Consider the following 25,244-nt stretch of genomic DNA (forward strand, 5'->3'; position numbering starts at 1 on the left):
CCTTTCCCCCTATTCTCATTAAAGACATCTCTTCCTGGGCTTGTGTCATCAATGTCAGACTAAAACCAAGTCAATTATAGCAGAGAACACACAAAAAGCCAAATTTATCAGAGACAAAAAAAAAAATTCAGAAAATGGTTCTTCTACTCCCTTCCTATCAGAAAAATAAAAATAATTAGTATTCTTCTCAGAACAGTATACAGCACCCCAAAAACATAATTTACAATTAGGCAATCCCTCATGATACTCTCAGGAAGATGTTCCAAATGGTTTACAATCAAGAGAAGAGACTACTTGTAGGAGGACAAACACAGAAAATTAGGCAGTCCAACTATAATCCTACTGACATGGACAACAAAAACAAGGAGATGATCACAACAATCTGTCTTGTTGGGAAGCTTGCTTATCAGAATTTCCCATAGAAGAAAGTCTGACTTCTTAAATATTAGTTACATGTGGCAATTTCTAACAGTAAATTACACGACTACAAGATTATTGTTTTTCCCAAAATGAAGAAAAGCCCTTTTCTCAGGGAAGTTATCCTGCAGTACTTGCCAAAAATCTACACATGTGATGCTTTCATGTAACAAATGAGTAATTTGTTAAAATATTCAGGATGAGCTTCCCATCCCAACTGAAGAGAAGATTTAATTAGTCCTGAAACTTGTGTATCCACTGATCTAGCCTCACCTTTCACATGCCTGCAGGGCACTCCTTAGTGAATTCCCTTGCCAGTAAGATGCTTGTTCTGTAATGATTTGCCACATGAAGCTGTCTTGGAGGTTCAGACCTCACTTGCAATCTGGAGGACATTGCCAGATTCCCATTTCATTGCAGTGATTGCTAGAGAAAGAAAAATCATGGAATTGGCCTAATCATCTAATTTGATATCATAAAAAATATCAGCGTGCATAAACAATCTGGCTGAGGAGAGAGAGGGGGTTTTGAACAGCATTTCAGCAGTCAGAGCATTTGGATTCTGGTTCTAGGCTGTGCAGCTGTTATAATATTGACCATCATCCATCCTCCTGAAACAGAGAGAACAAGTCTGTGACAATTCTGAACTGTTTCATCAAAAGGCAATTAGACAAAGCAAAATTGTGCGGCACTGAAGTCTAAGGCAAAATACATTTACTTCCAGAGGTTCAAACTTTTTATGCCACACATTTTTCAATTTTTGTCATATCTTGTTTTGTTTCTTTCAGTGATTTCATCAAAATCTTCTGATCATCCCACTTTCAAGAAAAATCATGAAGCTTGGAAGTTTTTTGAAGGTAAAGATACATCTAGCTGCTACTGTGTTTATACATTATGTTAGTTTAGTCCAATGGACAAGACAACTAAAGTGCCCCAGATCAGGACCAACTTTGCTAGTTCCTGTGCAAACCCAACCTTGCCTGAGAAATCATCCCACAACGTACAAGAGGTTCTGGAAAAAAGAGAGTGGAAGAGTCCAGCTTCAGTTTCTCATATATCTGTTATGGCCAATGGGAAATAACCACTGGAAATATGTTACACACCTGAATAAAAGCCATGAGGGGAGACTAAGGCTGCAGTTTGAAAAAGAAAAAAAAATCATACAAAAATTTCAAGCCAATGCTGCCAGTAGAAGAAGCAATTGCAGACTTGCTTCTTCCCCAGCCACTCAGCACTCTCCCTACTGCCACTTTTCTTGTTTTATTGTGTGTTTGCTTTTTTTCTTTGTTACAAAAACAAAACAAAACAAAAACAAAACAAAACAGCTGTTTGAGCTGGGAAACAACCCAAATGAAGTCCTTTTGTGTTTTGAGTTGTTGCTCAAAAAATCTCCAAACCAGTTCTTTGCTTGCTCCTGAAAGTCACAGCTCATTAGCGCAGTTATGCCTATTTGCATTTATGCAGACTTCAACCAAATTTCAAACTGAGCAGGATACTATAGGAAAGTTTCAAGAGGGTTAAACTACTTCTGAACTGTTACCCTAAATCTGTTGGAGCAGATTCTGTTTAGATCTTGTAGCTTTTTTCTTGTCCCATTGTCATGAATCATCAGCTGCAGCAGTGACCATCATCTGTACTTGGTTTCAGATCTGTACGTGTATGCAGTGTTTGTGTGCTCCATAGGAATCATCAGTGTCCTCCTGTTCACCCTTGTCATTCTCTGCCAGTCCCTTCTCAACAAGAGGAGATCCACAGGTGAGTGAAATGCCATTCTTGATGACTGCAAAGCCCTTGCCAAAAAGGGGGGGCAGGGGGAGAGGAGAAGAGAATGCAGAGAAAGCAGGAAAAATAAATATTTCCTTACCTTGATTGTAATTTTAATTAAAATTAGTAGGAAGAGAAAAATTCTACTGGCCATATTAGATTACAGGCATTTTCTTCCCTTTAAATAGAGAAGAAATTAAACTAAATTTGTTTGGACTTTTCAAAAATCTTCTACCTTTGCACCAACATAAGTTGAAAGTAGTTGGAACTTCTTTCAGAGGAGACCAAGTGCTGAATCATTAAGTTGCATTCTGACCAGAAGCTAAAATTTTGCATGAGTCACGTTTCTCCGAACATGTAGAGGGGTTTCAAAGCAATCTTAACTCTGTTTTATTTTATTCTCCTTTCTTGAGTAGCTGTCAATATTCTTGGGAATTTGAGGGGTTTTATCAGCACTATCTCACTTGCAGTATTTTCTGAGACTAAAGCATCATTTCAACATTCAAATCTGTCTTTTCATAATGATATTTCAAGATCAAGGGTTACTGTGTCAATCTTGGCCTCAGAGAGGGTTTCTCAAGGAGGCTGCATCAAAGCAGCGTTGTTGTAAACAGAAGTGCTATTTCAGATCTGTGGAGTAACCAGTGCAGGCTGTACTTTGATTTCAGTTTGAAAGTGGTTTATTTGGAGACCTCAAACAAGCTGCAGGGATGAGATACCAGCACACTTAGCAGCCACCATGTCAGAGGAGAGTGTAAGGACCACCTCTGAACAGAAGCTTTCAGGAAGAGCCTGGTTAGTGAATTGCTTTGTTAGCGACAGGAGAGAATGATGACTTTGCTGCCTACACAGGTCCCATGAAGGAATGAGTGACTCAGATACACCAGTGAGAAGACATGCAAGCCAGAAATAGATGTATAGAGAAACCCTTGCCTGACCACAAACACATTTCAGACTGTGGCTCCATCTTCCTGGTAGTGCACTTAGCAGAGTAACTCTGATTCTAACTGAACCCAACAACTCTGCCAAGAGGAAGGAGCAAGATCGATGTTATTCTTCTTACCCTGTTAAGTGATGACAAAGGTTTTGTGCCAAGAGAGTACCCACACTTAAGTATGTTGGTCATGGTGAGTCACCCTGAAGCCACAAGCACTAGACTGATGTATCCCAGTTTTTCTTGAGCAGACATTGGGCTAGAATTTGCTTGGTTTTGTCAATTTACTGCTGTGAGCATACAAGCAGCTTCAAGGAAAGGTCTATTTACATTGAATCAACACCTGCTAAATATTGAAATAATATACAGTATAGAATAAGGATTTACAAAAGAGAAAAAGTAGGTGCTTCTGAGCTGCTAAAACCTTTCTTTGCTACCCAAATATCTGAATATTTGCATTCTCAAAAACATGTCAGCTCTGTTCATGAGCAGTCCGTTACTCCTGAAGGATGAGTCTGCTGTTCTCCTGTAGATTTACAACACAGGTAGATGGAAGCATTGCCTTGACTGGCTTAAACGTTGTCTCTGCATTAGTCCAGCTCCTGGTGCCCTCCTCATTTCCTTAGGAGCAAAATCCTGGGAGCTGTATAGCTCCCTTAGAATGGGAGAATTTAGCAAAGTCCAGATATGAAAACTTTCCTGTAGAGGGGGAAGGGTCATGTGAGTGTCTGCTTTTCATGGCCTTTTAAAGAACAGAGAATGAAAAGGTAGGGGCAAATTTGTGTTGCATTCAACTTCACATCATGACCCAGGGATGCACTCTCTCATCCTTTTGAGATACAAATTGGCAGTAGGTTGACCAGAAGAGCCAGAGTCTGTCCTTTAAGAGAGGCATAGAAGCCACAAAGCCACAAAAGAGCATCTTAATAACCCTGGCTCCTAAAAGGCTGCAGTGGGGGAAGCTGCCCTTGCTCAGGACTACTGACTCAAAGGAGTATGAAGAAGGATTTACACAGCTCACACACACAGCTGTCAGAGACATGATGATGGCTGGACTGGACCTCTGATCTGATCCCAGAAGGGATCCCTTTATGCCTGTGGCCACAATCTGACTTACATTAGCAACAGCCGTGGCTCCTGTGGGTGAATGGTTTATTTCAGGCTTCTGGAAACAAATACAGGCACCACAAGGGAAATACATGTCTTCAAAATAAAATTACTGGCCTGTTGTGCTTTTCCTTAGCAAGCTGTCTTTTTACTGGGATGACCACTGGAATGTGTGTTGCCCAGCATTTCCACAGCAGATTTTTTGGTGTTTTTCAATACATTCCCCTCTCCCAAGACTAGCTATGTCTTCTTCAGTCAGACTGCATTGTAAAGCACAATACAATGTATGGTGACTATCATTAGCTCTCCCAGTGTAACAGCCTGGCAACTCCACCATCTCAGCAACACAGGTCTGTTTGCAGTGCTCATTTGAAACTCATAAACTATGTTGGTGTGAAGCCACATTTTATTTCTTTTTTTCTTTTCTTTAACAGTGAAGCATTACCTGGTGAAATGCCCCCAGAACAGGTAGGAGATTACACATCTCTTTGCTCTAAACCAAGGTACCAATTCTGGATTTGTTTTGCTATGTGTGCTGAAGAATAGAAGTAATGTTTTCAAAATGCTTATGGGAACATAAAGATTCACAGATCCCTCATGTTCATGAAAAGGGAGAATCTGCCTGGGCCAGCTGTAGGTCCTGCAGGTGTTCCAGTGACAAGCCTCTCCTTGATGCTCTGAATTGCTTTCTGAAGAAGCCTACTTTCATTCTGTTTTGGTTTCTAGGGTTCCCCAACACCTCATAGGATGGTAATGACTTAAACTCTCCATGCACACAGATCCAATCACAATATTACCCAGGGAGTCCCACACCCAGGGTTGGAGTGGGGTTCAAAAGCAGATTTTCAAGGCCCACAGTCTGTTCCCAGCTGAAGACTCAAAGTGATGGAAAGAATTCTTCTGCTGCAGTGTTAATCACTGTCCCTTTAAATACCATCAGCTGCCAAAAGTTTTTTATGGTGTGGCTATAAAGCTATAATGATTTCCATTTTATGATTTTCCTGATATGTATATTGGACTGGAGCTGCAGTACCAATATATGACAAATATTTTACAAACAAAAAAGATGAAAGAGGGCTGCCTCATAACAACACAGAAACACAGCTGTTTCCCAGTTCTCAGTGACAGAAACCATGTGTTTCTAGCCTTGCAGTTTAAATCCAGTCCCTCTTGGTATCACATACTGTTTCTCATAGTCTCTTTGGACACTATGAGATTCAATGCCAAGTATAGCACACCCTAGATCCTCAACAGTGTGATTTTAGTGCATTCTCATGGGATTATCATGGTATTCAATCTAACTGCCACTCAGATGGAAGTGAAATCAAAACAAAGCAGCACAGGGTTCAGGAGAAGCCCCTACAAACCAAAACTTCCACGTTATTTATGGACAGATCTTTGTTCTGTGACCTTGAGCAGCCATTGCACCACCCAAAAATTTAGAGACAGCTCAGCAGTTTTCATTTCTTCCTGCATGTTTTCGCTTTCCCCCTTCTTTATTAACCGCTGGGACAAAGTTGGAATTACAAAAAAACAAACATACAGAAAAGAATGGGCAGGGGGAGGAAACCAAAGTATATTGGTAGGGAACATGAAAAGAGAAGAAAAATGAGACCCAACTGAAAAAATGGAGCATGGCAGTCAGATAAAAATGCATAATGCAAACTCTGGGTCTCTGGGAATAGATGATGTGAAAGTGATACTGCTGCAAACACTGAACTTAGGGAGAAAACAAGCCAATGTGATTTCTTCACAATAAAACAGATTCTCTAGAACGGAAAGAAATGCATGACTCTATATGGATAAAAAAACATGGTTTCATGTATTTCAGTATGACAAGTTATGCTAATGAAATCCTCAATCACACAAATGCATGCCTAAAGTGCAATGACTTTGGGGCTTTAAAATTAAATACCTATGACAGTGTTACCAGCATCATAATTATGTTTCACACTTGTTACCATTTATTTTCCACCCTCTGCTCAAAACACAAACCATCACTTCCTTCAAACTCATTGCTGTTCACCTGCAAATTCCTTGTCTTGGAACTTAACTCAGCACATTTAGACCCAAAACCTACTGTCTAAATATCCATTAGGCCAAACTGATTAATTAATTTGCATGAGATTCTTGTCATTTAAAATTACTACAGTGCAAAATTCAGCCTTAATTAGAGAAGCTCAACTTCAACTCCCTTAGTGATATTTCAAACACAGGGTAGAGTCCACTTTCAAAATTACATTAATAGTCTGGTGTCTAAGAAATGTCTGTATTCCCACTGCAGTAATACCTAAGCATCTTAAAATATTTTATGTCCTGACATCAGAATGATATTTTTGCTTTTGATTGGAATCTAAAGCACAGCGGGCTAAATTATTTGCCCCAGGTCTCACAAAATGGCTGTGGTAGAAAAGAAAATTAAATCCAGATTTCCTGAGTATAACAAAGCAAATGTTTAGGTTTTGGGTTGCTACTTGACCAACAACAAATTAAAGAAAAAAAATGAGTTGACCAAAACCCATTTCTTTACCACATTTTAAAAATAACTACCTAAATAAAATAGTACAGTTATTTTTAGTTTTCCAAACCACCTAATTCAGTTTTCTGGTATTTTCTTTAAATATCCTTCTTCATATTATTTTCCTTGTTATTGGATCATTTTGCCAGTTTTTAGATCCAGAAACCCCCAGGAGGTGAAGCTTTGAAAGCAGGGACATTTTTTTCTGTCTTTCATATTTGTGTTGGCCTGAACTCTCTAGTACTTCAGTTACTGCTCTTCTGGAGATAAGTAATTGGGGGTAAATAAAGAGTTTTCCTCAGAAGGCTGTCCTTCTCAACACCTTGGCTCCACAGTGCCAATCTCACATTACAGGAGCACATTCTGCTACACAGAACCAGAATCAAGAATCCAGAAATCCCTGGCACCTTTTCACACAGCTCTCCTATCTGGAAAATATCCAAGTAACTTGAGTTCACTCAAGTGAATTTTTTGTCACCGCCCTGCAGACCTTTGACAAGAGAAAATAGCTGACTTAGATGACAACAGGAAGAGTGCCACGTCCTAGAATCTAATAAGGATAAGAAAGCAAAAATTCAGTAGTTTTCCAGGTCTGGCAACAGGTCTGGCCATGACCTTTGGGCAACTGCTGCCCTGTTCCATGATCATTACACATCTTCCACAGGATACTTCCCCAAACACCTTTATTATTCTTGCTCTCTATAAACTCATTAGATCCTTCAAGAAATGCACCATATGACAGCGTTGAAATAGAAGCCCAGGGGCTGAAGAAGGAGCTGGAGATAAAATACTAACTTTCCTTTTAGACATAGAACAAGACAAGCTCACAAAGAGGCAGTGTTTCAGGGCCAAGGAGTCTTTTCTGAGCCTCCTTGTTTGGTTTGAGGAGCTCAGTTCTGAGACAGCAAGTATAGTTATTGTATCTCCCAGAATTAGTTGACCCTGTGTGGCCCTGGCATTTAAAACAAACCTGCAAGTCTCAAATACATTTCTTTGTAGCTTCACTTTTTTGGCAAAGCAGGAATAATAACTAATGCAATGAATTGACACTAAGCTTTTTCATATATTGTGCCTAAATTTGTGTCATAACAACAGCATCTTTAGGCTACACATCTGCCTTAATGACCTTGGATTATTAAAACTAAAAATATTTTTAAAAAAGCATTCTCATCTCCTTTTTGGTAGTCTTTCTTCTTAGTAGTTTGCTGTTTGTACAAAGAAGCCAGGCAGAACAATTTCATTTTCTGCTGGTTTTAAACCATTTCATCTTGATTTTAGTATAGAAACAGATGGTTGTTGTGGGATAGGTTCATAGTTGAGCAGGAAGACTTAGAAAGAAATTGTTTCAGTCCAGCCCTCAGTTTACATAAAATATGATTTGTTTGTAAATTGTGAACATATTTTATTTTTTAAGCACTTTTTAGAAAGTTTAGCAGCCAAACTATGTTTTTGACTGAGTACATGAAGTAGAACTCAGGAATACCAGCAAACCAGAGTATTTTTGCAATCCACATAAGTGTAAATCCAGAGTGATTTTACCAGTGGTAGTGACATTCATTTGAATTTACAACTGTGTAAAATGTGTCTGTAATTTTGTTGTTCTTGTGTGGGCAATAGCTGAGACATCTTAACTTTCATTAAGCCTTTTGCCCTGAATATTTTATTCTATTAATATAAAGAGAATGTTCCATTATGCAAAAGAATCTGGAGAGGAACAGGAGCTTGGGACAAATGATTTAAAATTCAGTGAACTAAGTGTTATCAGTGTTAGGACCATGGAGACCCTGGTTGTGTTCCATGGCACGGTGGAGCTCACAGCACAGAAGAGAAATGTCCCTGTTGAAGCTCAACCAAACTGCGCTAACCCCCCCAGGGTGAGCCCAGGGGCAGATGCAGCTGAGCAGCCTCTGCTTACCATGTCACCTCCATCACTGTAATCATCATAACTGAATGGTTTACACTCTCCCCACACCCCAGCTGTAAGTTAAGATTCCTTTCAGTGCCACTTAAGTCAGAACAATTTAATTCCCCTTTATCTGCAAGGAGGGAGCCCCTGCAGAGTCAGTTCCCACAGCTCAGTGACCCACAGTGACAGACACTGCAACCTGACTGCAGATCCAAGCCTGAATATCCAAAGCAGGGTTTTGATCTCAGCCTTTGGGAGGTGATAAGGGTAAAAAATCCAGCAGATAAGAGTCTGTTTACAGTATAGCTTGTATTCTTCCCTCATAGCTAAGAGCACCTTTTCAGCACAGATGTACTGGGGAATGCCTGATTAGAGAGTGGAGCAGAGCTCCTTGTTTTATATTCCCTGGGCACACTGGCCCCCTTGAAGAAGCCAGATTTTGCAGATGTGGGTTTTTGAGCTGCCTGAAGACATGCTGCATGCTCTCCTAGTCCCTCAGCCAGTCTTAGCCCAGAATCTGCATCAAAGATTTTGCTTTTCCATACTCTTCCCATGGGAGCTTATGCAACTATTGCAATCTGCCTGAGCCTCTGAGCCTCAAGGGCAGCTGGGCAGAAGTTCACTCTGGGTGCAGCAGTGGGGTCATACATGCTTTTAAGGAATAGGTGCTGTGAAATTAATCTTGTTTAAACCTGACAGTCTGCATTTTCTATGCCAAGATGAGTGAGATTCTTTGAGTTTCTCAGCCATACTATATGGCTGAAAAAATGCAAAACCCAGAGCATTTCCAACCCCCATAAGAGGTTTTTCATGTTATACCCAGATCACATTCCAGGTTATTGGGCATAGACTCCCACAAGTGGAAGGTGATGTGTTTGCATGAACTCACAGGGACAAACTTTCATTCCCTCCATTGCCTTCATTTTCCCCTCACTTTTGGGCCTGTGCTTTGCAGCTCTGGTGAGACAGTTACCAGTGTGACGAGCATGTCCCCTCTACAGCCTAAGAAGGTAAAGAAAAAGAAGGAGAAAGATAAACTGGAGCAGCCACCAGCCATCCCAGCAAAAGGTATGAGAAGTATGAGAATAGAGGCACAGAGATATTTCAAATCCTGAGCACAGCCATGGAGGGACAGCAGAGTGTGGGATGTCAGAAATCCTGCACTTTGCCACAATCTCTGCCTGTTCTTGCTCCCATCTCGGGGGGAGAAAATGCCCTGCACCTGCCGTGGCACAGGCTGGCATCTCCCTGCAGCTTTAGCCATCCTGAGATGCTACTCAGTGAGTCCAAGCAGGAGGTCTCAGCTCCCACTAACCAGAGGAGAGAGAGGAAACTCTAGAGCAATATTCACCCTCCTCAAAGAGAAGATTAAGGTTAGGCAAGTGAAATTACTTGTTGGGGGTATTCTGAGGGAAGCCAGCACACTGTACTCTTTAAAACTGCCCATGCACTTGGGAAGTCAAGCAAACTGAGCAGATAAAGATCAGCCTCTTGGGGACTTCATTTTCCAAGAGGATTTGCAACTCTGGGGTCTGTCTCACAAACTCTTGGGTGTACTTTCTAATCAACACTGCCAGTGCTAAGCCAGTGGGAGAAAAGAGGGAAAGTACCTGAAGATTTGCTGTGGCTTAGGTCAAAAATTATCAGTTCCCAGGGAGTAAATTGCTCTAATGTTTGCATGCAAACAGCATGTCTTGCATATCAAATTCTTTAATTTTATGAATTTTTCTAATCCAAAACATTCATTATGTTTCCTTGTAAGATACCTGAAATATGGTTAAGTACATGCATATAAGTACATGCATTTGCTTCTAATTTGCTATTAATATGTGATTTATAGATTGCTAATACATATACTAAAAATGACAATTAATTATAATTATGTGAAATGATGCTTTAATATTTATTTTTGTAGCTCCAATTGCCAGTAATTTCCCAAAGCCCAAGCTCTTGAAACCTCAAAGAAAATTGATCCTGGTGAGTAACTTTCTATGACATAATTTTCTGTATATTCTTCTCTCTCAATACAAATGCTGTAATGTTGCCAGAACTCTAGGTTCGGACATTATAAATTTCCTTAAAAAATCATACAGGTCGTTCTTTTAAAAAATAATAATTTTTCAAATGATGAATCATCTTGGTTCTTTTCATTTTGAGCATTATGTTACACTGGATTATGTTTTCCAGCTTTCTAACAGTTGTCATGTCTATAAACTTGGCCTGTCCTTAAATGAAACCTGCTATTCATTCTCACGTGCTTCTAGCAGCTGGTGTTTTGGAAAAAAATACCAGTTATTGACAGAATCATAACTGTACTGTTCACACTTCTTTTGAGACTTTTCAAGTGAGAAATGAGGAGCCATATTCTGCACTTCATTGGTGTAAGTCAGAAGTGCCTTGAATTGCAGGAATAAGATGAATATATATAGCTCATACTAAGGAAAAAACCTTCATATGACAGTTTCTCTTGGGTTTCTCAAACAAGTTTCTGTTTGAAAAATAGCCTTGCAGATATGTGCCAGACAAATCAAAGGGATGTTTCTCTGCTTTCGTATCAAAGTAGTGCCTGGACAAGACATCCAGTGGTAATAGAGTGACACTTTTATACCAACTCACTTCAGATGCCTACAGCTGCTGTGGCCTGCTCTGTTCTCTTGTAGGCAATAAAAAGAGAGATGAGTTAGAGTTGTAGCCTGATGCTCCTGGTAATTCAGACTACTGCTCTGAGTTGCCTTTTGGGAATCCTTTCTTCCTTCTCTGACAATAGAGATCAACTTTCTATATTAGGTGAAGGTGGGTGCCTAAAACTATGCCACTGGAATAACTCAAATGCCATGTGATGGTTTCACTTTCAGGTGAGGCTTTGAACTGGGAGCCTTCCCACCAATTGTCAGTAAATAACTTCTACTTTTTACAGCCCTGGATACCTGGTCATAATGCCAGGTGACTTGAGAACAGCTCAGCTAATACCTGAGGCAATTTTACTGCTTGAGTATGGAGCTCATTGTTCCTCTACTGGTCCTGCTGGGATTGCCCCTCAGCCAGGCTCTGCTTTTGCAGGTCAGGCTGTGGTAGAGGAAGAGGCAGAGTTTTAAAACTCCATGAAAAAGGCTGACATGTGGCAGGCCAAAGCTATGCTAAGAGGACAAAGACACAGTTGAGAGCACTTGGCACCATGGGTGAGAGCCACCCTTTGCTGTGCATCCAGAGTAAATCCCAACACCTGGGCACATCAGTAATCAGGCAGCCTTCAGCCCTCTTAGGAAAAATTCTCACCAGTTAAAGCGCTCAGATCCTTCCTGCAGGTCAATAAAGCACATCAACACACTCTGATCTTGAAGGAAATCTGTTTCCAGATACTTTCTGGAATTATTCCAAGGATAGCCCTCAAATAGCCATTGCTCTTCCCTTCCTGCTACACAACACCTGTGAAGGTCCAGACACTTTGGAGGTGAGAAGGAGCAAAGCCTTTTCAGACAATGAAATCAGCTTTGTCTCCCATAGCACAACTGAGGGTCCCCACACTGCAGGCAGACAGCAAACTCTGTCCCAATGCCTCGCTGTTGGACTGCAGTCAGGCAGCTGTTTCCATGTGTTGCTCTCCTCCCTTCCCTGTTTCACTTCAGAGTCCCCCTGGAGAGATGAAGCAGCCCCCAGACAGTTCACAATTTATGGACTTGAGTTAGTTTTAAATTAAAAAGTGATGCAACAAATACAGACTCACCTAGCTATAAAGTGCATTAAGGGACAAAGTAAACAAAGCCAAAGTCAGTCTGTAAGGCGCATTCAGAATCTGAGCAGGGCACTTCACAGAGCAGTTTCCCAAGTCTGTTCCTCTTACCTCCTTTTACAACACAGTTGTCTATGTTTTTGTATTCTCAGGAAAAAATGATCCATACTTTCTGCTTTTAAAATACTTTTTTTTTTTCAGTGAGGAAAATGAAATTAATTTGAACTTGAAGAAGTTTAAAGAAAGATAAAAATACAGAAAATACAGAGAAAAAGACATATAAAATACATCTAAATGAGACTATTTTTAATTTTAGTAAACTTGCCTCTCTATTTTAATTCTCAAAATATTCTCAGATTTTAAATTTTCCATCTGCTTTGGGGCAAAAAAAATTATCATCATCCTGCCAAATCTCTGCAGGATAAAATAACCTTTTCTTTCCAACTGTAATGATTGCACAGCTGGTGTCTACACTAGGTCTTTTTTCACTGATGGCACACTTACCATGTAATCACTACTCCAAAGACAGACACAAATTGCTGAGTTTCTGGGCTACTTCTGCATCTTTCCTGTGCAACCCAAGGAAGAGACTATATTGGGGCACCAGGAGAATATTCTAGAAAACTTAAGCTAACAAGCTAGAGTATAAAGGAACATTACAAAATAATTCCAGTGTTTTGGGAAATTTTTTGTAATAGCCTAAATACCAGCAAAATTATTTCCAGAGGACATATGCTTTTGGTTTCTTGAAAGATGTTTATAATAAGCTAGAGAATTTCTTTTGTTGTTAACGTGCTAGAGTGGGTTGCAGTATAATTTTACAAGAACACAATAACCTGGATAAAATATGGACATAATCTCAATGAAAATTAAAAAAAAAAGAGAGAAAGCCTAATACCAAGTTCAATTGCACAGCTTTGAGCAAAGCCTTTTAAATACACTGCTTAAGTCATATTGCTTTTGCTTTAGCCAGAATAACAATTCTATGCTCCCCCTGTTGCAGAAATATTCCCCATCAGTGTCATTCTCTATTAGCATCAATGAGAAATGTGTACAGATCAAAGGAAATAGAGATGCTGAAATTCAAAAAGGGATGTTTTTTATAGCATGCAAGAAGCACAGAGAGTCATTACGAAAAAGAAAATTCTGGGGGCCCACAAACTCTTCTCTCTAAGGGCTGTTCTGCTCTAGCTTTAAGTACTTAGCCCTTTGAGTTGGTAGAGATAAATCTTCTACTTCCTCAACCAAATTTTCTGGTAAGGCTTTCATTGCCTCATAGAGATTAGCTGTCATAGCCCAAGAGTGTCAGTTACAGAACATCATCTAAATGAAAAGGCTTTAGTGTCTTCATGAAGGTTTAAACCATCAATCTGAGGAGCTCCTGTATGATTCACTACAACCAATGGAAAGGATGCAACTTCAGGTTGGATCAAACTTTCAAATCTTTACTTATGCAAAATTTTTGTTGACTTCATCATTTTCACTCTAAATTTTAAAGGGAGGAATATCTGCTCAGATAAGACAGGCTGTAGGGAATCTTCTGATCCTGCCACTGGCATGTGCACTCTGCTATATCATATAAATATCACACTTTGAAATCAGGTATAAATCTCCTCTATTACAAATTATCCCTTGGGCTTTGTTCTTCAGACACATCCATGTAAGTGTCACAGTCCACAAGAGTTGGCTTCTGCTGTTCCTACGCTGACCAACACCTTGAGTACCCTCTCTGTTGAACAGAGTATATCTGGTTGTTCCCCAGCACAGAGTACATGTTGTTCCTGTGTGACTTGTGGAGCAGAGTGCTCCCAGTGACCATGGTGCTGAGCTGTTTAAGAGAAGCACACTTCTGCCTTCAGCTCAGACAGCATGGACAGCACTGGTTATTTCAGCATGGACTGGATCACCAGTGGCTCAGGAGTATGTGGTTACTGAGATCTGCTTCTGATGATGATGATGGAAAAGCTGCTTGAGAAACAGGAAGGGAAGGGATTATGGTTATCTAAGGCAGAGGGATTCTGGCAGTCAGTATTTTGCACAACTAGTAGGATTCCTCAGTAGTCTTAACTGTAGGTACCATTGGCCCTTCCCTTGATAAAGAAAAGGGAAGTGAAATACATCTGCTCAGTCATTTGTAAATTCTGAAGCTGGGAGCAGTCAGGTCTTCCCTTCTACTGGATGACTTTAAATTAAAAGCTGTGCCACCCTCTATGAGAAGAGTTTCTTCTTCCACATGTAACAATGAGTGATGATTTAAGCTCCCAGTTTCTTAAAGGCATTATTGATGTCCACAGACTTCCAGTAAGAACATACATATGATATACAAAGGGGTGGTGAACAGTTCTTCCCTTGACTCCTGTTATTCTTTAATAATTCCATTCAGTCTTCATAATTCCTCTCTCTGTAAGATGAATAATTTTTTTTTCAGCTTCTCCATAGATTGTGAGGTGTCCATAGGACATGAATATCATTTGCACATTCAGGTTGGCACTTGGAACTCAACATACTCAAAGCTTCTGAGTTATTCTTGCTTCCCCATTCAGATTCAAGTTGCTATCTTTACTGCCAAGAAGGAATAATTTGTATAAATATGTAAAATTACTTGTTGGATAAGTGTTGAGGCTTGTGTATTTACAAAATGCCACAGTAGATGATTTTTGTGTTGCTCCAAACATTTGGAGTAACAAAAGTGTCACCAGTGAAGTGAAAACTTTTAATTACTTTGTTGGCTTTTTTTTAATAATAAGAAGGAATCAGCCTGATTTCCAGCAATGCTGGTTTAGAGTCTAGAAATAACTATATATGCAACTATGAAAGCTATAGAGCATTAGCAAAGGTGAGGATTCTCTTCCCCTAAAACCCATTCAGTGGGACTTATCAAATCATCTTCGTCCCTGACTCTGTAATCATAACTTCTGTGAACTTCAATAACAAAATTTAGATGCAATGGTGAATGAGTCTTCACAAACTGTTGTAGATATTGTTCTCAGGGAGTGTAGGAAACGTTTCATGCTATAGGGAGTAAAACCCAGGCGTCTTAATGGGAAAAACCTTTTTAACTGATAACGCCACTAAAAGACATAATTATTACTCTCCATATTTTCCAATGTCATATTTCTTAGCTTTAGCACTGAATGTCTTTCTTGATATCTCAACACTCTTACTGGCCAGTAGATGGATTTTTAGAGGATAAGTCATTTTGCAGATCTAGCTTCAGAACTTCTGCAGAAGTAATTTCTGAAGCTCCTCTGTTACAGGGGAATCTCTGGCTTTCTGCTAGCAATCAAGTCACTGGCATTGGTAAACACTTGAAGCTCTTAAAAAAAGGAATCTTTTCCTGACTTCTGAGTTATGGTACAATCTTAATGAGGAAGTCATTCCACTGAAGTTCACAGGATTTGAGCTTCACTGTATCTGTGGCCCTCAGGAGCACCACTGATTTTAGCAGAAGAAAGGCCACATATTTTAAAGGGAGGGATTTTCCAATGTAGATTAAAAACAGGACTGTCAGATCGTTTTCTCTCTGAACCCACAGTGAGTTTTCTCCTGCCTGACCCCACTGCCAGCATGTGCTTTCCCCAGTCTCTGGTGGCCCAGGCAAGGGACTTGCAGCCCATCCACCATACATGCTGGATCTTTGCTCCAGCACATCCTCACTTTCACCCCCATCACTGACCCTTCAGTGATGGCCAAGCTGGCAGCCATATCCCACCCCTCCACAGCTGTAAAAACCAGATGCTTTGAAAAGGAGATATGCAGAGGAGATGATGGGCTACCCCCTTTCCCTCAGGCTGCGCTCAGCATGCAGTTTCCACCCTTCTGGGCATGAACAGAGACAGCCAACAATCTCTTCCTGTGGAAATAAGCCCAGTCAGTTGGCCTGGGGAGTCCTGTCTCAACACTTTCTGATGGAGTGTGCTCAGCAGTGACACTGGATGCTCCTGAGCTGTGCCATCTGGACAATATCTGCATTTTTTCTGTGGAGCTTTTTACCGACTGTGACTACAAAACAGGATGTTTCTCAAACATTAAAGGAAAAAGGCCAAAGAGTCAGGTTTGGCTTTTGTAAGTGAAAGGGAGAGAAAAATAATGGCAGTTCCAGAGTGTGCTGGCTAAGAAGAGCTCTTTCATGGCAGTGGGGCAAGGCTGCTTGCTTGGTGCTGTGGAATAACCTGGCAAGAAGTGCAGTTCCTAGGGACTGGATCAAACAGACAGCAGCACCTCTTGACTTTGTGCCTTTCCCATTTGCACTTCCTGCAGCATCCCTGGGCACCACATGTCCACCCAACAGCAGGCATGGCTGGGCCACATGTGGCAGTTTGCCATGGACTGGCAATCACACAGCAAACATCTGCAGAATTGGCAGGGTTTTGTCCTTGCTGACCAAGCCATTCACTCATGAGTGCAGGACATGCCACTGAGGGTGGAGTTTCATTTTCAAGTGTTACTGCAGGAAACCAGAGTGACTAAAAATACTGTGAAGCTCTGACTAGAATTTCATAGAATGGCTTTAGAAGGGACCGTAAAGATCATCTAGTTCCAACCCCCCTGCCATGTGCACATTTTGGACATATTCTTGTTAAATCCAGAAAAGTCAGAGCCGAAAATTCAATTTCATCTATAGTTTTTTTTTTTTCCAGTGTAGAAGTCTCTGTATCGTATCTCAAACAAAAACTACATTACATGTGGATTATATAGACACTGAATTCAAAGGGGAATGTTTGCAGCAATAGCCTCTAAAATATTTAAGACTGAAATGAACTTGGAAGTCAGGCCTTTTCTGCTTATTTTTGATAGTAAACTAAAAATTCACATTCAGTTTGTCATCTCCATGATAATATGTGTGGTCATGGAACTGATATTGCAGCAGTCTCTAAGTGCAAGTTGGCAGCAGCTGTTTTTCCAGAGAAGTTAAATTTAAGGGGTTATTATTTGCATGTTTTCTTCATAAGTAATCACAAATTTAGATGACAATAGTCTTAGTTAAAACTTCAAGAACTTTCAAGTCTGACATTGCTCACAGTAAACATCCTTGAGGCTGCAAAGAAACAAACTAGCTAAGGCTGCAAAGAAACAAACTAGCTAAGCCTGGCAGGAGCAAAATTGACATTCCTGGTAATTACGAAATAAAATTCAGAATAATTTTGATTAAAACCCCAAACTTTCTAATTAATTTCTAATACATTCATATACTAGACAAACCCAATAAAAACAAAACTATATGTACACATACTTTAGTGTCTTTTACATATTCACATGATAAACCTTGTAGATTGCTTAATAAGAAAAATGTTCCTATAAGTGAACTCTTTTGAATAGTTGCCAGTGGGAAGCCTTGTGACTGGAATAAACTAAAATTAAACTGGAAGAAGCCTGGAAGAGGAATCATTTCACATTTGCCAGAAGATACACTGGAAAATCATAACTCTTCCCAATTTATATTTTGGCAAAGTGTATGATCCCAAGATGAGAAAACAGACATACAAGATAAATACTATATCTAGGAATGCCACACTGGAATAGAATCCTACTTGAAAAAATAATTTCAATATTATTTTAGAGCAATGATGCAATTTTTTATTAAAGGATGTTGTAGCCCTAGAAATTCCAGTGAACTCCTAGAGGAAGATCCAGGACAGAAAGAGAGGGGTGGATAGCCAGTCATTCATTGTCTCTTCCTCTTCTGCCCTACCCTCCCTCCCACCTGTACCACCAGTTACTGAAGTCACACAATTGTTCCAGAAAGAAGGTTCCAGGTTAACACTGCCAAGACAATGTCCAATCCTAATGAGAGATGAAATTGTAGAATTAGGGGTTTTTTTCCCCTGTCTGCTCAAAAAAGTTGGTTTTGGACAAACAAACCAGCAAAATTGAATTAAACATGTGGTTGATAAATGAAGTGCAGAGGAGTGTATGGAATAAAAACCTGGCTACCATAGGTATTTAAAGTGCTGTTGGCTCCCATGCACTGTTATTACGCATCTTTTGCTGAAAACTGTATACCTTTCACAATTTTGAACCTCCTGTGTGTTTCCTCATATTTTCAATCAAATTATTACATACTAGAAATATGCATAAGGGAAATTATTCTACACATTTTATGGTGTGCTGTTGCTTGTAGCAGTAATTGAAGTACCTTTTCCACTTATGAAAGTACTAATTTTATTTGGTTTTATTGCTTTTCTAGATGCAATTATTTATTTAGTGTGTTTTGGCTTTATTAAATTATGTTTACTATAGGAACATCATAAAAATGTATGAAAGCAACACATCAGCCACTACTGCCCAATGACTTATTTTGGGGAATCTAGTGTTATTTTTCATATCCAAACATAATAGAATAAGGTAAGAATAAAGAGATAATCTACACTGGAAAACAATGCAATTTTGAGATAATATAATAAAACACCTGGACAATATGATTTCATAAATCTTACTTCTAAAATTTACATGAGCTGGGCGTTAGGGTGGCTATTTTAGGACATGCAGCATTTTCTAAATGGAAACATAACAAGAAATATGATTAAACAAAGGGGAAAGCATATACAGATTTAGCTTGTCCTGAACAACTGGTTCCTGCAGAACAATGAAAATATTTCTACCTCAACAGATGTCTGCATCAGTCTTAGGAAATGTAGAGTTTTACTCTGGCAGTGACCAACAGCTTTGTTTCAAAAGTTTTATCAGATTCATTTTTAGGGAGCTTTCCACATGCAGTGTATTATTATGCATTGAAGTGACATTAAAGCTGGCAGCAAAATTCTCAATACCTTCACACAGAAATTTCATGTATTGTCATAGACTGAAAATAAAATCTTTAGCATCTGTTGGTGTTATTGTGGTGTCCACCCTCAATGTAACTCCTGTATTTAGCTTCTGTTATTAGCATGACTGAATAGATAGGCACTTATCATTTGAAATCTCAAAAGGAATCTCTGACTTAACATAAAAGTAAAAAAAAAGACATTAAATGCCTAGAAAATGAGGCTAATACTTTCAGGATAGAAAGAAGAGGGTAATATAAAATTTTTTCAGGCATCACATCAGTTGACCAAGATTTTTTTTCAAGTCTTTAAGCCAAGGCCAGGATAGGAGAGATGTCCTTCTAAACATTGTAGTTCAGTTCAGTTCTAATATATTAACAAAGAAAATGTATGTTTAATTTCTCTTACAGTCAAGACCTGTCTGGATCCACAGGAATTCCTTTTATCATTACACCAGGGAATTCAGTGAATGCAGGAAATGTTCTGTCTTTTCAACAGCAGAGCATTTTATAGCAAACGAGGACCAGAATTTGAGATGAAATAGAGCGACACATGGAAGGGAGGGAAGACAGAGTGACCAGTGAAATGCAAAGTGCCAGCCCTGCAGGCAGGGCCCTGCAAAGGGCTTGTACTCACATGGCACAGATGGGCTGGCTTCAGCAGCACCACCTGCAGCAGCAGCAGCTGCACGCATTCTTGAGCATTTGATCTGCAGGGAAGAAATAAGATCAAATGAATGCTGGAAAAGTGTAAACTTTTTCACCCTGATGTACAGAACTTGAAATGCTAAGTGTGAGCAACTGTCAAGGCAACAGGAGAGGATTCCAGAGCAGTGCAAAGGACAGGAAGCAGGGGAGCACAGGGGCTGATTTCAGAGGGTATTAGATGTTTATCTTTTTAGGCAGAAGACAATACAATACTTATTCAAACACATTTCAAGGAAACAGAAATTTTTTGTATTAAATCAGAAATAAATAAGCAATAAATAAAATGTGAAACTTTTGGCCTTGGCAAATATTTACAATTTCTTCCTAACATTTAAGTACTGTGTGGAAAATCTTGGGTTATGAACTTTGAAACTTTATGAACTTTAAAAGTTCAGTTTTAAGTTTACAATTGCCATTTCTTAGTCTGAGAAATGCAGCCTTTTCATGGTTACTTCTTGTGACTGCAAAAATTTGCTTGGCTGAAATGTTTCGGTTTTTAAATTGTCTTCTACACTTGAGGACACCAGTTATTTGGGTAGAACACAGTACTCAAGAAAATAAAGAACAAATTCTCCACTTGTTCTTCACTTGCACAGGGCTGTAGAACTTAGCCCTTTTTCGGACAGCATAAACCTCAATCTTCTACAGATAAAATTAAATCCATTTCAAGTACTGAAGGTCTCATGCAATTCCACAGCAACTCTTTTATTTGTTGCTACATTTTCTGAGGTGAATTAGACATGAACAACCCACTCCCAACTGTGAGCAAAACACATACAGGAGCACAATACAAGATTTTCCTCCCCTAAACCACCTGAGTCTGGATGAAGCTGCAAATAGCAGTAGGCAGCTTCTGCCACACATGATAAATTTGTTCAGTAAATTTTATTGACCGTCTCCCTTAGCTTTTGAGATAAATTTTATAGTTTTAAGTCAAATTCAATCATGGTAATACAGCAAACAGTTTTGGTGGAATGGCCTTTGTTCTAAACTCTGAACTCATCTACAGCTTGGCAAAAGTGGTGAAATTCCACTGGAATGGCAGTAATTCTATCCAGTTTTTTCTGCCTTCTCTGTATTTTTAACATTTTTTGGTTCTGTTAATAAATATACTGAGAGGCTCTGTGAGTGGCTGTGATTAGAGATGTAACTGGTCCAAGGTTTACAGCTGGAAAGCACATCTGGCATATATCTTTAAAATTGTGAAGTCTGCAATAAATAAAATTGGGAAATTTAGTGTTAAGGAGGCTGAACATTTTGCTAAAATACATCTTTCAAATCTTTAATATTTGAATTGTCAAAATAGTCTGTTAAATCAGAAGCAAATCTGAAAATCCTTCTTAGCCCTGTTTCCTATTTTTAATATTATTTTTATTTCATCTTCTATGAATTGGCTCTAATGCAGAGTAAATTGTTTAACAACATAGTAGAATTGGAATGGGTGAGAGAAGAACTATACCCAATATTATAAAATATGTGCATTCAATGGCAACGGCATTATAACGAATTTGTTGGTTCTGTTTTGCAGCCAAAAATTGCAGAGGAGAATTTAACATATGCTGAACTTGAACTGATGAAGCCAATTCAGGAAGCCAAAGGCATTTCCAGTATGACAGTCTACGCACAGATACTCTTTGAGGAGAACAAGCTGTAATAGTTCGTGCCTGTATAAATGTCCTTTGTCTGTGTTCTATTTAATTCTTACCGTGCTGTTTATTTATAAAAATCATACAAATGTCCTTATTTTTTTATTTCCATTCATGCATTTCTGTTTTTCTGTGAGATGTCTAAACATGATGTAGTTGAAGGTAATCATAGAAAAAGCAGCTGGCCAACAAGTGACATTCCAGAGATACCTTTGTGGTGTTCCATGCCTCTGTTGGAAATGGACTGAAGGTCCACCTGGGGCATTTTTAACACTAAACATTATTCCTTCTTTAATGCTGATGTGATGGGTCCAGCTGCCAACATCAGTATCTTAGCAGGCCTCAGGAGGACAAACAGCAGGATCCATACCCATCAGCCTGCTACTGAAGGGAAAGACCACAGACCAGGAAAATGGCCACTTTAATGCATTTCACCCCATCAGAAAAATAATAACCCAGTAAAGCTGGGACTTTTTGCTACAGCCAAGGAAAAGCTAAAATTGCTTTTTCTACTTCTTTTCCCCTTCTCTAGAAATATTTGAAAAGGTTTGTGCTCTGTGTTTTCAAATTCCCTTTCTAAATGACATTGTCTTTAAAAACTTATGTTACTTTTAGTATAGCTTGAAATAAAATATTTCAAAATAATCTGAAGGGAACATTTATAGTTAAACCCCCATGATTTAAGGAAGAATATTCATAGCTTGAGAACATCTCCCATGACTTGATTTTTTAGAATTCTGATTGGGAGTAGGAAAAACTTGATAGTGAGTAAAAAACTGAGAGAACCAGGACACTGCTTTTGGTCTTAATTTAGTGTGGTATTTCCAAACCAAAGTTCCCTCCTGTAGCCTGCACTAATGAGATGCTGATCTAGAGGAAAAAAATACACAGCTTCTCCTTCTGTGTGGAACAGATTCTGTAAAGCCCTGCTGACTGGAGTTATTTCTTTGGAAAGACCAGGGCTCAGGAGACAGGGAAATGAGCCTAATATCAGGTTACAAAATAAAATTCCTCTTTCCTTACCTCTTGATAACTGAGAAGGCATTCTTCATTTTCCTTTGATACAGGTTCATAGAAAATGAGCCATTCTGTGCCATCCGGGGCATTTCAGTCATTTCACAGCTGGACTGTGTTTTCAGGCTTGTGTATCTTCAATGTCTAAATGTCCCCAAAGCTCAGTGATAATTAAAATACCTAACATCTTTCAGCTCTTGTGAGGCTTTAACCCTTGAGTAACTGTGCAGTTCATGGAGATGTAGAACTTGGGCTCTTTAGGTCACCATCAGATGATGGAGAGCCGATACTTGGCACGTGCCAGCTCCTCTCCAGGTCTGTGAGGGAGCCCCATGACAGGCACTCATTCAGCAGTATCTAGTGTGGATTTTGGAGTAGCACTCCTTGGGTTCTGGAGTCATAACTAAGATGGCCCAAGCTGCTTCTTCCTTTACAGGTCACAGCCCTTCAGTGATAGAGCAGCTTCTCACCCGGGCCCAGAGCACAGCTGGGAATCACCACAGGAACACTTGTGCCCTTGTTCCTGCTACTACATGGGAGTGCAGGAGAGGTGGCAGGACAATCAGGGATGGGGACAGACATCCGAGGGCACCCATGTGACAGAGCACATCACTGCCTTTTGGAGGGATTCACCAGAATAAGCAAGTCTGTGTAAACTGCTTTTTAACTTTTTTGAACAGTAGAGGTAGAGATTAGGCAGCACACATAATCTGCTATTGTCTAGCCAGGATCTGTAAATATAAAATGCAGTCATCTTCTTCCACACTGGATAAAAATCTCTTCTATAAAAAGGGATTTAAGAAAAGTTTATCAGGCTGACCATTATGTACAGTACTAATTCCAATTCTATTCCTTCATCAAAACAGTTCTTTCCAAACTAAGGCCAGCTTTCATCAATAGATTTGTTAGTAATTATTTGCATTTTTAATGTCTGCATTTGTGAGCTGTCAAAAATTATGTTTGTTTCACTTTTGCATTATCCCAGGATTTAATCACCCACCAAAAGGGCATGGTATCTTTTCTTGTTCTCTGATCAGGTGTTGGACTTCCAGTTAACACAGCAATCAACTCATTGACTAAAACCAAACTGGTGCTAATGAGTGATTCAACATTCAGGGATCAATTTTGGAACATCCTGACTGACTGTTCAGTGAGGACATCTGTAATGCAGACAGCTGTTCAAAAGGCCTTAGACAAATAGAGAATTTATTAGTTGCTACTTTGGAATTTAAAATCCTAACACATTAATGATTTGACTTAATGATTTCACTTAGCTGTGAAAACTTTCAGGTTTGGTTAGAAACATTTCTTTTGCATTGAGCTGACCATTGTGCCCATTGTTCAGAAGAATCTTCTACTGCATATTTATGACCAGCATGTTAATGAATACCATTCTTTATGTATTAATATCCTATATATTCTTGTTTGTGTTTGATATCTAATTCCCAAAAATAATAGTTAATTGAACTGAATAAATTACCTTTTTTGTAAGATTTGTTGTCTTAGTCTCTCTGTAGGGTTTATTGCTTCCTAGAGAGGGATATTGCTTCCTCGATTGAAGGACATGTCTTTATCTCTTACACAGCATTTAGAAAGTCGCAGTATTTGGAATTGAATTCTTCATTCTGCAGACAATTCCAGCTTTTTAAAATGTTTTCTGTTTGGAACTGACTTCAGGAGGCAGCAGAGTCCTGAAAGGCAACAGACCAGCTGAGTGAAACAAGGCCAGAAATATTACTCAGGAGAACACCCATCCTCCCAAGAAGACATTTCCTATATCTTTTCTTAAGGAATGTCCACCTAGATTTAATAATGTCAGATCATATCACTGGGGAAAGGAAAAATACCATCTTGCAATGAATTGCATATCTGTAAGTGTCAAAGCAGCCCACTGAAAGACTACAGAGAAGAAAATTTCATTGAGTGTAATATGCTTTAGTGTGAGAAATGCAGAATAAATGGATTTAACTCCTTTTAAGAGGAATTGCAAGGCCAAATGAATCCCTGGCCTAACTCTCTCTGGCTTTAGCAGAACAGCAGCAGAGCTGAAGGTGGCCCACAGTTCTTTTATGACAGGAGTTCCCATGAAGACTCTTAGTACCTTATTAAGCAGCAGTTGGAGTCTGTTGAGTCACACTATTTTGGTTACTCCTTCTGTTTTCATTGGTAAAAGATGGCTTTGTGCAGAAATCTTAACAAATACAGCTCTATTAGCTTCACACCAATTTAATATCAGATTGTTAAATGTTAATGTACTGCACCCTATAGCTTTAAATAGAATTAGATATGTTTACAGCTTTGGTTAAATGCACCTTGTTCCTCCACATTAAATTTTATTACTAGAATCCTCCATCAGCAAATAGGAGTAAATCATATTAGTGTCACAGGCTGTGTGGGGGTTGAATCTGCAGTCCAAGGAAAAGGTATTTTATTACTCTTTATTACAATTTTCTAATTGGTAGGTGTGGTCAGCATGTCATTATCTCTGCAATTGCAAGCAAATAATTTGTTTTAGTATAACTGCAACGTAATTGTGGGGTTCTCTTCATTAAAAAGTTCAATAAACTTGTGTCCTTAGCCAAGGTTTGGCCAGAAGCTGCTGGCAAAGAAGGACTCAGACCAGAAAAGATTGCATTTACTGTTTAATCTGTAGGTTAAATTCTGTTTTTAGAGGGCTTCTCCAACACACTCAGGTGAGTCGCATCCAGGTTCCAAGATCCTTTTTGGCTTCAGTCGA

The 25,244-nt window shown here is 39.3% G+C and overlaps 1 protein-coding gene across 1 annotated transcript in view; it reads left to right on the forward strand.

Annotated features, from left to right (window-relative positions):
• VSTM4 (V-set and transmembrane domain containing 4) overlaps window positions 1–23,951 on the forward strand; it is a 32,172-nt gene extending 8,221 nt beyond the window's left edge. Inside the window, exons 3-8 of the mRNA XM_064717274.1 lie at window positions 1,206–1,274; window positions 2,065–2,172; window positions 4,657–4,690; window positions 9,602–9,714; window positions 10,562–10,623; window positions 21,376–23,951. Of these exons, the coding sequence (XP_064573344.1) occupies window positions 1,206–1,274; window positions 2,065–2,172; window positions 4,657–4,690; window positions 9,602–9,714; window positions 10,562–10,623; window positions 21,376–21,501 (512 nt within the window). The 3' untranslated portion in view covers window positions 21,502–23,951. The remainder of the gene's footprint in view (window positions 1–1,205; window positions 1,275–2,064; window positions 2,173–4,656; window positions 4,691–9,601; window positions 9,715–10,561; window positions 10,624–21,375) is intronic.
• Window positions 23,952–25,244: the final 1,293 nt, after the last annotated feature.

Source organism: Zonotrichia leucophrys, chromosome 6 (assembly GCF_028769735.1).
Source record: "Zonotrichia leucophrys gambelii isolate GWCS_2022_RI chromosome 6, RI_Zleu_2.0, whole genome shotgun sequence".
NCBI lineage: Eukaryota > Metazoa > Chordata > Aves > Passeriformes > Passerellidae > Zonotrichia > Zonotrichia leucophrys.